We start from the raw sequence: 15,624 nt of genomic DNA, 5'->3' as shown, positions 1-15,624 counted from the left end.
CATTTCGAGGTCAACTTTAGTGCCAATTTAAAATATCCTATACTAGTTGTTTCCCAACAGCCATTATAGCCAAGTTTCAACCTTTACCATACTAGAATTGTGTGGTGTAGTCTACAATTGTAAAAATGTGTTTTGGCACTCCTTTAACACACTGATGTAGTGCATCCATTTATATTGAACAAAAGCAGCAGCTAATGCGACTGCTTTAATGAACACAGTTAATCCATTTGAGGTGTCAGGTTTGTTCGGAACATTCTGTCATGGTAATCTGTATCGCACGGGGAAGGCATATAAATGTCTGCACAGCTTTTCACCTGCTGTGTCTACATTATTGCATTGCAGTGCTACTCAGGTTTGAGAAATTACAAACAGTAATGTAAGCAACCTTGCTTAGTATGCATCACACATATGTTCAGGTGCTTTGAATTTCACTTGTGCTATGGACTTACTTGTTAAGCATGAAGTAGGCTTAAAAAAGAAATGCAGGAATGGGAGGAGGGCGGGGCCTTGTGTGGGATTGTCTCTTTTTGGCGTCGTTCTTGCATGCAACAATTTAGTTTAGCAAGTGTCTGAAATGCCTACGTGTCTTCTGTGTGGACTGCACCGGAAATGGATTATTTTTTTCTCCTTATAGCTGAACCGCTTAAACGGTGTGATAGAGCAGAAAGGGGGTTAACCGGGGTGCCTGATATTTATTAATCCTATCATGAGACGCCAACAAACAAACACACCAAGGACAACATAGCGGATATGACTTGTACTTACTAATTGAATTATAAAAATGATAAATTAATGGCAATAAAAGTTGATGGAAAAACAACTTGTCACAGGTGGGGAACGATCCCATGTCTTCGCATTAGACGTGCCATGCTCTAACCAATTGAGCCACTGCGCCGCCATTTTGGTGTGACTGTTTTGGTTTATAAACTGTTCTTAAAGATGCTGAAGATGGAAGAAATGTGTTTCAATTATTGTTTCCTCTGACAGAGTTTATTTGTGTCTTAAAGGGCCCCTTACCAGGCCCCATATCAAATTTTGGTTATACGCTGAAAGTTGTTACCCTATTTATTCGAATCTAGGCTGATAGTTTTTTTTTCAAATAATCATATTCCAAACTCTAGGGTCGGCTTAGATTCGAGGATTCTAAAAACACGCGCCAGTTTTTCATTGAAACTGCTAAATATGGTGCATAGCTAGCGCCATCAAGAAAAGTCAGTATTGCAGCCGCTACTAGCCTTGCCAGTAGCCAACCGTACACAAGCGAGGTTTTAATTTTGACCTGTGTCGTGTCGGCCATATCGGTGTGTGGCGTGGTGTTATCGCGATAACACCAAGCAGGAGAGGCCACTACAGTGCCGCTTTGAAGCGAAAAGTTGTGATAGCCGCAGAGGCATCGTCGAACCTTCAAGCCGTGCGGGACTTTGGCGTCGGCGAGAAAAACGTTCGTCTTTGGAGGGGACAACAACAGCAGCTTTTTGCATGCGCCGTAATGAGGATGGTGCTTAGCGGACTAAAGAAAGGCCGTCACCATGAAGTGGAGACAGTTTTGGCCGACTTTGTTCGGACGCAGAGAGCAGCTGCCCTTCCAGTGACAACAGAAGTGTTCCAAGCGAAAGCTAGGAAACTTTTGAGGGAATGAGGCCTAACGTCAAAGGATTTCAAAGCCAGCCGGGGCTGGCTTCAGGAATTCATGAAGCACTTCGGCTTCAGCCTCCGACGTCACACTTTAGTCACCCAGAAGCTGCCAAGTGATTTCGAAGGAAAGCTGATAGCTTTTCAGTGCTATGTGCTGCGAAAGAGAGAAGTAGCAGGCTGCAACCTTGGGCAAATCGACAACACCCACCAGACGGCTGTGTATTTTGATATGCCAGTGGTGTACACCGTGAATGAAAAGGGTGCCAAGGAGGTGATGGTGTGCTCTGCGGGCTACGAGAAGCAGCGCGCAACTGTGGTGCTGTGCTGCACAGCTGATGGACATAAACTCCCTCCTTATATGATATTTGAAAGGATGACACTGCCTGCTTGAGAAACTTTCCCAAGAAATGTCATTGTGTGGGCAAATGAGAACGGGTGGATGATGGAGGCAATGGTGGAAGCCTGGGTTAAGATTGTGTGGCAACGGCATCCAGGAGCCCTTTTGACAAAGAACTCACTCCTTGTCGTCCACTCTTACCGTGGGCACTTGACTGACAACGTGAAGGCTGCGCTCGCCCAAGTGAACACGGACCTCGCTGTCATACCGGGCTGCATAACAAGCCAGTTGCAGCCACTTGATGTCTGCATCAAGAAACCTTTCAAGGATTGTCTGCGGAAATATTACACGGACTGGTTGTTTGACAAAGACCACATGCTAACGGCAACGGGCCACATCAAACGTGCATCTCTATTGCAGCTGGCGGGCTGGGTAGCTGCAGCGTGGGATGACATCCCAGGTACTTTGATCGTGCGCGCCTTTAAAAAGTGCAGCATATATAATGCACTTGACAGTACCGAAGATAGTGCACTGTTTGAAGGTGACAGTGAAAGGAAACACAGCAACGAGTCTAGCAGTGACGACGACGTTGAATGAGCTCTGCACGTTCAGATTCAATAAATGCTTCCCTCGCTTTTTTTGTTTGGCCTACATTCGAGGTAATATATATTTTTTTGTTGGCTTCGGACTTTAGGGGGTCGGCCTAGAATCGAGGAAATACGGTATGTGTCCTCTAGGGAGCGTTCTGCCGCAAAAATTCTTTTCAAGTCGGCTCATTAATAGCCAAGATAAAAATATTTCAGTGCCGCAAACCCATAATTTCAGGAGGCGAGCTTCACCGCAAACACATACATTTTCTCCACTTGCCCCGTCTAGCCTCCGCAAGTCAAGTTCTTTCCCTGTGTTCTCCCATACCGGAGCTCGAGGACCGCGTGACGCACACGTCACGGGCTCCGCCTTCATTTTTTTCTCCTTGCTTGGAGCGGGATGGCCGCGAGAAGAAGGGAAAACGGGGCTCGGCTTGAAATTTCAGATCTTTCTGCGACGCGTAGCAATGTAGTACTTTGCTGACATGATCATTAATGTGCATTGTATGCTCTGTTCTGCTCAGCTCAAAATGGCCAAACCTGGTAAGGGGCCCTTTAAGAGAACAGTTAATGTTGAATATCTTGGAAAGTCCTTGTGATACTATGTGTGCACTATATATATATAACTGTCACATGGATTTCTATGGTAGACTTGTGGGTATTACCTACATGGGTAATTTGATTTAGAGTGGTTTTTTTTTTTCAAGTCCGTGTTTGAAAGTGTAGTTCATTTTAAAGGCCACCGACAGTAAAATTTTACTTTGGCTGAATTGGTTATAATTGAGCAGCATTTACAGTCGAAGTAACCTTAGTAATGCTGCAAGGCTGGTAATTACTTAATTTGACAGCCTCTAAATACTGCTGAGAAGATGATGGGTACACTTAGTGACAGGCACAAATTTTAGAACCACACATGTGTGCTGATCTCGCTATCATGCCTGGGCACCTAGGCAAATGTTCCTGGTTTTTTGTCATTTTGAGTGAACTGTAATTGTGGCATTTCCTTGTGCTTTGTTATCGAAAATGTGGATTTGTGCTGGCTTTTATGACACATTTTTGCAGATTTCAATTGTAAAAGTTTGATATGGAGGCCACTTTGTACCTAGACTATCAAAAATTGTTTTAAATTTCCATGCAGTTGGCCTTTATGTGGTATGAATTTGGATTGTGCAAATGTATTTTTATGGTATTAAGGGGTTTATAATATGAAGATTCAACTGGGGGGCGGGGAATGGGGGTAAGTGGCTTGCTTCTGCTTGTTGTGCAAGAGTTTTGATTAGCATTACTTATGTCTGCTCATATTAACGTAATAATACACAGTGCTGAAATTTGGAAGAAAGCAGAGGCATATGCTACGAAGCAAAAATGATGGCTGTGTAGGTATTAGATGATGAGATTTACAGACCGAAGTGAACTTTGGCAAGTCATGTAAAACTACTACATTGAACAGATGCTAACTGCTGGCTATTAAAATTGCGAAATGGAATGTCAATGAAAAAATTTACAGGCATAGGATAGGTTGAGCTTATTCAAGACAGGGGTGAATATGATCATCGGGTGATACTTTCATCCTGCTGCGGAATTAAAATAGGCTGATGCTTCTGCTAGTGATGATGCAGGGTCTTAGTTTTCTGAACTGATAATTATGTGTGTATTTGGCAGGCAATTCACAAGGTGATGCCGGACTTTGTACCAGCACCTTCCACATTCCCAAGAAAATACGACTGCAAGCTCTTGCGCAGGCTGAAGACCCAGAAAGTACTGGTATGCTCAACATATATTCAAGTACTCAGTTTAGTAACAGTACTCAGCTTTTAGTCCTGGAAGATGTTTCCAGCGTATTCTAGAAGAATGAAACTGAATTGAAAATCGTAGATTTTGAGAGACTTTGAACGATTTGCATAGAGTTTATGGTGAACAGTTAGACTAGCATGTTGACCCAATGTTCTTTCTGATCCTTCAACCACAGAAGTTAGCGGTGTGTGCCAGACAAGATCATTTAAAGGAATGTTGTGGTTTTAGACATCTGCGTATGATCTAAAGGGATTGAAAACTCATCAATACTTGCCTGGTGCTCATTGGCCATATCTGGCCCTTGGACCACAAAACACCATGTCATCATCATATAATTTAAAGTGTCTTGCCGATCCCGGAGTACCAATTTTGTTCGAGGCTAGTGCTCCCAGATAATGAAGTCTATGTTCATAATGCCTGCTTTAAACTTTACGTTTGAAGGTTTGTGTAAATAAAGCTGCTTTACGTCCTGCAGTTTAAATTGAGGGACTCAAGAAACTTATCTCTCATTGCGGCATCATGCAATTTTGAAGAAGTGGTCTCTTTTTGGGGGCCTTTCTTTTTTGCCACCTACTGTTTATGGCTGTTGTAGAGCATTAGAACAGGTACATTCTTTTAATGATGGAATAGGTTTGCTTTTTACTTTATAAAGTCCATGCCCATTACAATGGATCCACATACAACATACTTTTATATATAACAGACCATTTCTCTAATTTAACTTGGTCTGCCTATATATTATCAATGCGACAAATTGTGCTTTTAACAGATCTTACTATAACAGGCAAATTTTTGGGCAAATTTTGACTAGACGGTGTAAATACACATACTTTGCTATGGTGATGCGCGTGTGCGTAAGTGCACTGCGTACAATTATTTCTGGCCGCTTGCAGAATCTGAAAAATTGCGCTCTTTTTATAACGAATGAATACACTAGTGGCAAGCTTCCCTTGATGGCCTGCTGCACAATGCCTCGCCAGCGCAGAGTTCTTGTGTCAACCACTTCATCACCACCAACTGCTGTCAGCAGTTGGTTCAGTGCCAAGCAAGTGTCGACAGTGCTGCTAGGCCTAACCAGCTTCAAAGCGAAGTCATAGCACACGGCGCTTCGAAAATAACCGCTGACAATTGCAAAACGCATTGTTTTGAGAAGGCTTTATTTCTCATCAGATCTATTTGCGCATTAAACAAGGTAGAGTGCTATTTGTGGCGTCCATAGTGCAAGGTGTACGATGCTGTCGAGCATGCAGTGCAGCGGTGGCCAGAAGCGGGCTCCAAGTTAGCGTGTCTGAATTGAACTTGCTTCATACCACAGCTCTCGTTCGTGCTAAAGAATTGACAGTAGCACTTGTCATGAAAGATAAAATTAAGACATTGGTTTATTCTACAGGTCAGTGTTTTGTGTGAAAAACACACATTAGCTGTTGTTCGTGTCATTGGCGGAGATGGCACACTCAAGCCGTGCAGCCGGCACGGCAGTGCTGGCTGGCCATCTCCCCGCCATTAATCTTGTCGTCATGCGAGTGTATATATGTAATTTTCACTGTGGGGAAGCTACCATTTGTCTGCAGCCGGCATCAGGAAAATGGCGGACAAGAAGACTCCGTGCCGCATGGTTGTTTGATTACTACGTAAATCCGTTTATCTATAGGTATTTATTTTAATTTGAATGTTTATTTTGCTTTTGTAATCGCCTACAGGTTAGACGAGTATCTGTGAAATTCCGCCATTTCACAACATACTACGACCCTTACTCTGGAAAGAGCAGACTTTGGCTATAACAGACCCTTTTACGCTGGTTTATCACAGTCCATTGAATGAGCATCTACCGTATATATATATATATATATATATATATATATATATATATATATATATATATATATATATATATATATATATGTTTTACTGTGTGGTAGTCTGATGTCAATAATTACTGGTGAACTGCTCTGCCGAGCATCCAGCGCTATAATTTCTTTACTTTCTGCTGAAAGTGGTACTCGTCATTGTGACAGATGCCCTTGAAGTGCAACTGTAACAAAGCTGTGCAATGACATTTTAACGCTTGCTAACTTTTTTGCTGCAGCACAAACCTCACGAGATTCCTGGTGACCTGCCCACCATAGATGAACTTCGAGAATGTGCCCGTGAACAGATGGGCTTAGAGACTGATGGTGAAGTCACTGTGCAGTCACTGGCAAAGCTGAACAATCCTTCTGAGAAAGTCCTTCAAATGGTCAGCAAAAATTGTTGTTTTATGGGGGCTAGAGCACTGTAGTTGGGCAGAGTGTCTGATGCATGCAAGTTTCCCAATAAAAGAGCAATTTAAAAGTTGCGGTACACTTCAGCATAGAACACCACCAATTCGAACTCTATTTGAGAGTGTTCTTCTGTGAAAGCGAGCACACAAACTTGGTGTTTCAATGAGAACTTCAATTGATCATAAAATGCACATTAGTAGACAAAGCTTTTTAATTTCTTGTGTTGGATGTTAGGACATATATGTTGATTAACAATTGATGAACGAAATAACGAAAATTTACTAAATAACCTTCTAACTAGAAACTGTAGCAGACATGGTAGTTGCCGAATACAGTAAAATCTTGATATGACGAATCACTAGAGACCGCTGAAAATCGTTCGGTATTCTGAAAGGTTGTGATAGTGAAAGCACCAAGACTAACCCATCAGCACATCAGTTGATCAGTTGTCACCGTTTGAGCTCTTCACGAAGATGTTGCTGTTGGCTGTTGGCCCACATTATCGCTATTTTCCATAGATTATACTGGCACGCACCACCAAAACACCATATAGTAAGAGCGATGCACGCAAAGAAGCCGCTGTAACTGAGAAAACTACTGACAAAAAGGAAGCTCCATGTAGCCTGTAAAGAGCAGTGTTTCTTGTTGTTTGTTTGTTTTTCACATTCCTTGCCTTGGACACTGCAACTGTCTCACTCAAGGAGGACTCCTGAACTATTCCAAAGTGCAAGTGCGCATAAACGACACGGTCCGGAAAGTGCGAAGTGTGACCATGTGGCATCCCCGCAAGTACGGAGATTACATTTCTCCATGCGTTTAGCTAGTACGGCTGCAGAAAGAAGTGCGAAGGAAGGAAGAGGTGCACCTCTGTTGCTAGGCGACAATTGCCTGGGTGGAGCACGTACTCGCAAAACCTGATGCATCGTCACCTCCGCAATAGATTTTTAAAAAATTATCTCCTGCGTTCTTTTATTGAGCTCTGTCTCAGGTTTTCTGAATCTGTGCACCGCAGCATTCTCTGTACCTTGTCGTTTGCTAGACTGCTGTTTCGGCTGTCGTGAAGGATACACGGAAATATAAGAATACCGAGATTTTGGAATACAGTCGAAACCCGTGATAACGAAACCCTGTGACAATGAAATTCTGGTTGTATCCCCAGCGAATGGCCATAGGATTCAATGCATTTCGTACCTCTTCACAACGAAGTGTCGCTGTACTACAATCCCGCGTCAACGAAATTTGCCAGAACGTAACCCCGCATGTTACCTACTAGCGCAAGGCTAGGAGGCTCCAAAACGTGCTCAAATGCGATTGCTTTACACTAAAATTATATAAAATACCAGCACATCACACTTGCGTTGGCGCCACCATCTTTGTTTACAAAAACAACCAAGCGTTGGGAGTGATCACGTGCTCTGGAAACATGTCATGGCCGCCATCTTGTTTTATGATCACCCGTTCGAAGAGACACGCATGTTGCTACCGACATGTGGCAATAGTTTTGCACACCTAGTGCAGTGCTTAATGTGCACCTTGGTGAGCAAAATGCAGCAATAACAAGGAAATCCACGTCCCACAGACGTGGAATATGGCACTTGAGACGGCGGTTGTAGCATGTAACGCCAAGCTCTTTGGCCACACTTGGCCCTTGCACCATCAAACATGACATATCATCATCATCTGCAGCCAGCACATTCGAACTAGTCACAAGAAATTGATGTAGCATTTCTGGTAATTTTTTTTTTATGGGCAACATAATCGTACCAAGCCTTTTGCCACACATCATCAGCAAATTTTTCTGTGTCATGAAATCATGATAATGTCGATGTCCATTTCGAGATCAAAAAGTGTTTTCCAACTTTCATGCTTGCCGAGTGTCATTACTTTTTGTCTGAGAAATGTGTAGAGGACTACTAGTACTTAACAAGTATGTGTCACTACTCATTTTGTATTTGCCTCCCAGTGTTCCTTTGGCACTGTCTCGTGTCCACCTTTGTTGTCTTCGTGATGTTTTGCAGATAATGTGGTTGCTCGGGAATACAATTTTTATATGTCTCTGTGCCCTTTTCTGTTGCCAACAGAGAAAACAGGTGCAGGAATGGGAAGCGGCATGGAGAGTGAAGCTCAGAGATGCCTTTATGAAGAACGTCAGGTCTCTACTCAGTCACTCCTACAGTAAGTGTCACTTCGTTCCTATAAGCTGCCTTCTGCCCTGTGATCCATCAATTTCGACCTTTCTTAGGCCTCGGTGCTTTCAACAGTTCATTTGTTCAGAAAGTTTTGTAGAGATGAGAGAAAGCATTACGGTGTGCCAAACAGATTTTTTCGACACCTCTCCCGCACTTAGCAGGTCAATTTCAGACTTCCTGATGGGATACAAGAAGTGTGATACTATCAGTTGACACTATTAGTTGACATGCCATACACCATGTTTGTCCAGGAAAACAAATTGCAGCTTTATGTAAAGTTTATTGGCAAATGCTAGCACCTTTAGTGTGTGTATTTGGGTTAGCTTTCTTGCACTTCATTTGTTCACACTAGTAGCTGTAGGTGGGCTTCATTAGTAATATGTCAATGTGTTACTTATACCACCGGCATAAACATTGTAATTGAGACCCTATCATATGTCTTTATAAAGCCTAAAGTGCGTCTTTAGCCTTGCAATATCACTTGTTCGATTCCTGCCTCAGACCATTTTAGTTATATTTTGTTGACAAAATGATCTCCTTTTAAAGTGTCTGAACAGTGCCCATCCCCTAATTTCCAGTGAATCGTGGGATGTCCTTGTACCCTTACCTGTCCGTCTTGGAGCCTGATGCCTATGTGAACGTAATGCTACAGGTGAACTTTTGCTCTCCAATTCTTTTTTCTTTTTCTTTTTGTTAAGTGTAGGGTTTAGGTCGAGGCCTATTTCGATTTCGTTATTCAAGTACCCCCATGTGAAACGCACAAATTTCTGGTTAGACAACTTCTGAACCAAGTTTAGTGAAATTTGTCGCATTTTAACAGAGAAAGCTGAATTCTGTTGACTGTTGGAAGCACAATTTGTATTAAGGGCTTAACATTTTTTACAAAAGTTAGCAAGTCTATAAATTATTGAAGCATAATGTTTACAAATCTGAAACTGCACCATGAGCAGATGCTATATCACACTTAGTTAAACTGCATCTGCTGGAGGATCTGAGGCAGGCAATTGTGGTACAAAGTTTTCAGCTTGCTTACAATTTTTACACTATCACAAAAGTTCTGCAGTAGTCCTACAGACGGATTATTGGTATATTTTAGAATGGTGCATAGCACACAAATATTGTATGATTTAGATGTCTCAATTTGCACAGTTTACAAATTTGTGATATCGCTTTTGTATAGTACATGGAGGTATTTCACTACATTTGTCCAGTGCTGTAGTCATGGAGTCGTACACCGGGCACATGTAACAAACACTGTAACGAATCGATGTAAGCTGCAGAACAATATATCAAATTTGTCCGCTTTAGATTCTCTAACACATGCAGTTTACAGAACTGGGATATCTGTTTTTGCTGCAGAGTTACGGATTTATGAACTACGTGCTTCTGTCTTTCTTTAACTTACTGACTTTTGGTTAATAGATAAAAAATGTCATGCCCTAAATCAAAGTCTTTCTTTCTACAGTCACTATAATTTAATCTTCTTTTTTTTTTTTTTTCAAATGCAACAAACTTTATTCGAATCAGTCCAGTGGCTTTCTCATAAAAGCATTTGCACATTTTACATGTGCATACTTGAATAGGCGACATCGAAGTTGGCCCCGAGCTAAAGCTTCCTCGAAAGTGATTTGCATGATTCATGCATTTGCCTTTACGTAAGGTAGAAAAGGGTGAGTTTGAGATGCCAGCTAAATTTTATTGTTAGGCTCACCCTTTCTTAATTGTACTACAATGCTGTCACTATTAAATTTCATATTAGTGCAAGGAAGTTCTTACAGTGCTCAAAAGCTTTCTTCTACTTTATCTGCGATGAATGGTGGCACATACTAGTGCAGCAAAACCTTGTTAATATTTATCTGCTTAATAAGTAATTCCAGTTTAAGTAAAGTTGCGATAAATCCCCCATCCTGTCACCATTGAACCTCATGTATTAGCTGATTGCTTAAGCCGTAGCCGTATACTGCATGCCAAACGGTTAGTGCATAGCATTTGCTTCATCTTTCGGCATGTACAAGCGTGGAATAGGTGAAATGTCTTGCGTGCATCTTAGGTGCTGAAATTGCAGCACACGGGTTGCAGTCGCCACCGATAGTGATGTCAAAACATGGTGGCCATGACGTGTTTCCTGCTCCCATAGCTTCTGGCCAGGTGCTGTTCTGGCACTTCCATGTCAACCACGACGAGGAAGTGGATGATGGCCCTTCTATATCTGATGCAGCTCGTGCGTTGACTGTCATGAGGCTGCTCGCAGAGAAATGGGGCCTGATGGAGAAACTGGCATGCAGCCACGGTGCAGGATATTATATGCTCTTTTTATATATGTAAACTCATATATGCTCTTGAGGTGGCGACACTTCTTAGCTTGCTTGCGGGGTGCGATCGACTATATAAAGTAACAACATTGTGCGCTTGTTGGCACACTGATAGCAGCGGCTACCTATCGGCACTACGATGCAACTTCAAGACAGAAAAGGTTTTATCTCCCGTTGGTATAGCAATCGACTCTTCGCGGGAAATTTGAAATGATAGAGTGACGTGGCAAAAGCTCACTGGTGGTGAAAGAGAGGCACCCATCCCATGCTCCGGACAAAATTGGCTATACATCTGTGAGGTGGCGCCACAGAAAGAGTGCCCGTGTGTCATTGAATTTAGATTTTCCACAAAGTGCCGGTTGCTATATCAAAAACATTTCCTGTCTTGAAGTTGCATTGTTCCGCTGATAGATATCCGCTGCCATCACTGGACCAACAAACACGTGCCATTGTTACTTTATCTGGTAGATTGCGCCTCGAGAGTGTCTTCACCTAAACAGTATATATCTTATACCGTGCTCCCGCCAGCAAGTGAAAATCGCAGATTCTTTGCAGCCTGCTTGCAAATAAAGCTTTCCTGTGTGCGTGTTTGAGTGTGTGCCTGATCCGTGTTCCCCGCCAACTACGTATTAACGAAGCTTTACTGTATTCTGGTGCATCTGTAAGAATCTTTGTCTTAAAACAAGTTGTGTTTGGTCACTTCTAAGATTTCTCTTTGTTGCATGCATCATCATCTGAAGTAACAATATATATAACTTGTTCCTGCGTATGAACTCGCACCCCCAATGACGATTATTGGAAAATAAAAACAACATGTGCATGTAACCGTGCAAAGCAGTCTGGTGCAGTTTTGTGTAGGAAGTAAAGCGCTAAGTTTTGTGTGCTCAGTCATCAGTGCTAGCACTGTTACTTTGTGTGGAAGGATGATTAGACTTTACGGCAATGCATAAACTGCATAAAGGCAGGATATACACATAAATTGCATTCTGCTTTCGACTTCAGTGTCTTTAACTCTACTGCGGCAGCTGTTGAAAGCCTACATCCTTGCTTGTTTTGGTGCTTTCTAGTAACCGTTGCAGGAATCTCATAGTACTTAACAAGAACTTTATAAAAGAAGAACAAAAGAAACATGGTGCCTCACTAAAATTAAAACTCTGGGTTCACAGATTGCCAGTCACAGATTTTACCTCTTGCCACCCTCACCGACGCTACAACAAAGAAGAATACTATGTACGCATGGAAAGTACTGCAAGCTGCTATGAGTGGCTGATGCACAATAATTCACTGATGCTTGCTCAATTTGTTTGTCCTTCTCTCTGCTGGAAGGCTCTGGACGTGTTGACTTCTTTTGTCTTTTAGCATGTCGTCATCCCAGTTGTGGAGAGCTTGATTTTGGGTGTTGGTTACAAGATATGAAATTTGGTATAGCTTATGACTTTGCCCTAGGTGGTAAGTTGTCTTGTAGGTGAAAATTGCCTTTATTTTTTTTCAGGAGATTCGAGCACTGGCCATGTCTTCTGAGACTTTCAGTCCGTCCTTGTTTGTTTTACATCATGGTGTTGGAATCAAGGTGATGACCCGTTACATGACTGCTGTGAAGAAGCGCAGTGGAATTGCATCCAAGGTCAGTCTGTCAAATTGGTGACAGTGACAGTGTTATAATAGCTTTTGCTCAAAATGCACTCACTTGATAAGAAACTATCAGAACTGAATTTAGGCAAGTAGATAGAGCAGATAATTTATTTGAAAGAAGGCAGAGAGGTCGGCCTGAGCTAACAGTCTCTAGCCTGCTACTCTGCACAGGGGACGGGGGAACGGGGATGTAAAGGTGTGATGAGGGATGATGATGACAAGTTGTACCTGTGTTGTGTAGATTAAACTATGCAGCATATTAAACTCTTGTCTATTTAATTTGCTCAGCATTGTATTGTTTATGAGCTACAGTGATGCACGTATGAGCTAGAATGCCAACCTGTTTGTATGGTGTGCAGAATTGATCAGGAGCCACCCATGTGGCCAGAAACGAATATTTATTTGAAAATTCTGAATGTTCAGTTATTCAAACAAACAGTAGCCAGGTAACAAGGCAAAGACTGTTCAGTTTGTGCTCTACAGTACTGTCCACTTCTAAAGGGAACACCTTTGCTGGCAGTGAAACTGCATAACTGAAACGCTTCACCTGCCGTGTTTGCTTAGTGGCTGTGGTGTTGGGCTGCTAAGCATGAGGTCGCGGGATTGAACCCCAGCCGTGGCGGCCGCATTTCGATGGAGGCGAAATGCGAAAACACCCGTATACTTTGATTTAGGTGCACGTTAAAGAACCCCAGGCCGTCCAAATTTCCGGAGTTCCCCGCAACGGCATGCGTCATAATCAGATCATAGTTTTGGCATGTAAAACCCCATAATTGATCTGAAACTCTTCTGCGGTATCAAGAGGGGAAAAATATGGCTGATAAAATGCATTGAGCTGATGTCTGTGCATCAAATAGTAGTCCTCATGCTTTCTTGCCATAATTAAGTTGCAAGTGACATTGAAATACTAAGTGGATGTTCTCTTTAACAGTACATCATACTTTACATCCTGCTATATTTTCTGTTGCACATAAGTCAGCGATGTGGCCACAGAGGTAGAATTTTTTTGTCGCAGGTGAGCACACTGTATGACAAGTACCTTGAGTACTGTCTCCAGCCTGAGTTGTGGAGTCGCTATACAGCGCGGGAATGGTGGCAGAGACTCAACGCTGAAAACTGTTTGGGACCTTCTCTGGTAAGGCTTCTTTAGAGTAGTGCTAGTGGTAATAAACATGTTATAACTGATCTTGCAAACTTGCAGCCTCATTTGCATCCCTGCCAGCACTTAGTTTTATCGTAAAACACTAGATTATTATAGCTCGTTTAGATTGTTGTATATATTGACAACAATAATTTTACAATTTTGGTTTTGTGTTTAGGGAACAGTGAATTCAGAAGAGTACAAATACAGTCGTATTTTACGTATCCACATTTTTCAGTCCTGCCTTATCTGCACAGCAGCTACACCAGCTTATAGAAGCAGTACATAACTGTGGCCAAAATATTGGCTGCAGTTATGGGAATATTTCACGATGGAATTTCATTGACATTTCTGTTTGCGTGTAGTGCAGAAAGTTCTCATCGCTACTGTATGGAGGAGACTGCCTCTTTACAGCATCCCTACAGAACAAAACCTGCGAATCTTTAAGGAGAGACCTGGGTCATGAGAAAAAGTTTTGTTGCTGTTGCTGCCAGAAAAATGAAATTTACTGGTACAGTTTAAACCTCAATGTATTGAAGTCGGTAAAATCACCACTTTGCTTCATTATAATGAAATTCCACTGTATTGAAATTCAACCTGTATTTGCAAATAAGTACACTCTCCAATGAATTTTTCTAGCATGCAATGGGCTGAAAAGTTTCTGAATTATCGGGCAATCGGAAAAGGTATATTTGAATGAGAAAAAAAAAAGAGAAAGAACATTTTGTTGAATTTGGGAGTCGGTGACGAAAGATATGGTTTCATGCCATGTTGACAACGTTTTCATATCGGCCGTATGAAGCGATTTCAGCCATGCTTTTGTGTCTACTCCATCCTTGTGGCTAATAGTGTCGCCTGCAGTGGGATGCTGCTATCATGGGAGCAAGTGCTTCGTATGCCTCGCTTCAATTGTATCTTCGAAACACAAGATTACGCAACCTCCAGCGCTAAATGTGCGGGAAGACAGTGCATGATGCCTCGCCACCTGAGCTTACTCAGGCTTTGCACATGAGACAGATTACCTCTAAAACAGGGCACGTGGGCTGCGTATATGCTCAGCCATGTTGCTGACAGCCATGTAATTGAGAGTTCGACGGAAGCCTGTCTGGTTGGGATGAAACCAGACGGCGATGGTTTCGTTTGACGTTATGTCTCTGTTTACTTCCATTTCCACCGACATGGCTGTGGAAGTGTTTTCTGCTGCTCTCGTTGCCGATTTGGCTCTACTGGAAAGGTCGCCAATTGATGTCCTTGACTTCAAGAGGCTGCTTAGTTTTTGCCCGGGCAACACCTACTTCTGTTTTAAAAAGGCCATCTCCAAGCAAGTTCAGGGCACACAAAAACGTTCCTCCATCTCGGTGACCGCTGTGAACCTGGGAAGAGAGTGGCTGGGAAGTTTCGGGCTCGCTTCATTCAGCTCAACACCAAGAATTTTTCTGCACTACGTTGACAATTGTTTTTGAGTGATCAAGCAGAAGTTTGATGTGGGCGAGTTGGTTTTGCATACTTGAAGAAAAGAGCGCTACAAAGACACAGACTAAAAGAGGAATATCTACGACGGACAAGGCGCTCAACGATGGACAACGATGATGGACAAGGCTGTGAGTGATCAAGCACTGTGCCTTGGAAGTGCATCTAAACAATCGAGCAGATTCCATTCAGTTCATAGTAGAGACGGAGGCGGATCATAAGCTGTCTTTTTCGGATGCATTGATAAAAAGGAGCAATGGTGCGCT

At 42.5% G+C, this 15,624-nt stretch overlaps 1 protein-coding gene across 1 annotated transcript in view; it reads left to right on the top strand.

Annotated features, from left to right (window-relative positions):
• The window catches only part of PolrMT (mitochondrial RNA polymerase), a 69,020-nt gene that overhangs the window by 9,814 nt on the left and 43,582 nt on the right, over window positions 1-15,624 (top strand). The window contains exons 8-13 of the mRNA XM_050168443.3: window positions 4,222-4,323; window positions 6,440-6,589; window positions 8,696-8,789; window positions 9,382-9,455; window positions 12,608-12,739; window positions 13,763-13,882. Of these exons, the coding sequence (XP_050024400.2) occupies window positions 4,222-4,323; window positions 6,440-6,589; window positions 8,696-8,789; window positions 9,382-9,455; window positions 12,608-12,739; window positions 13,763-13,882 (672 nt within the window). The remainder of the gene's footprint in view (window positions 1-4,221; window positions 4,324-6,439; window positions 6,590-8,695; window positions 8,790-9,381; window positions 9,456-12,607; window positions 12,740-13,762; window positions 13,883-15,624) is intronic.

The sequence above is a fragment of the Dermacentor andersoni genome, chromosome 3, assembly GCF_023375885.2.
Source record: "Dermacentor andersoni chromosome 3, qqDerAnde1_hic_scaffold, whole genome shotgun sequence".
NCBI lineage: Eukaryota > Metazoa > Arthropoda > Arachnida > Ixodida > Ixodidae > Dermacentor > Dermacentor andersoni.
This window is presented reverse-complemented; position numbering and strand designations above follow the sequence as displayed.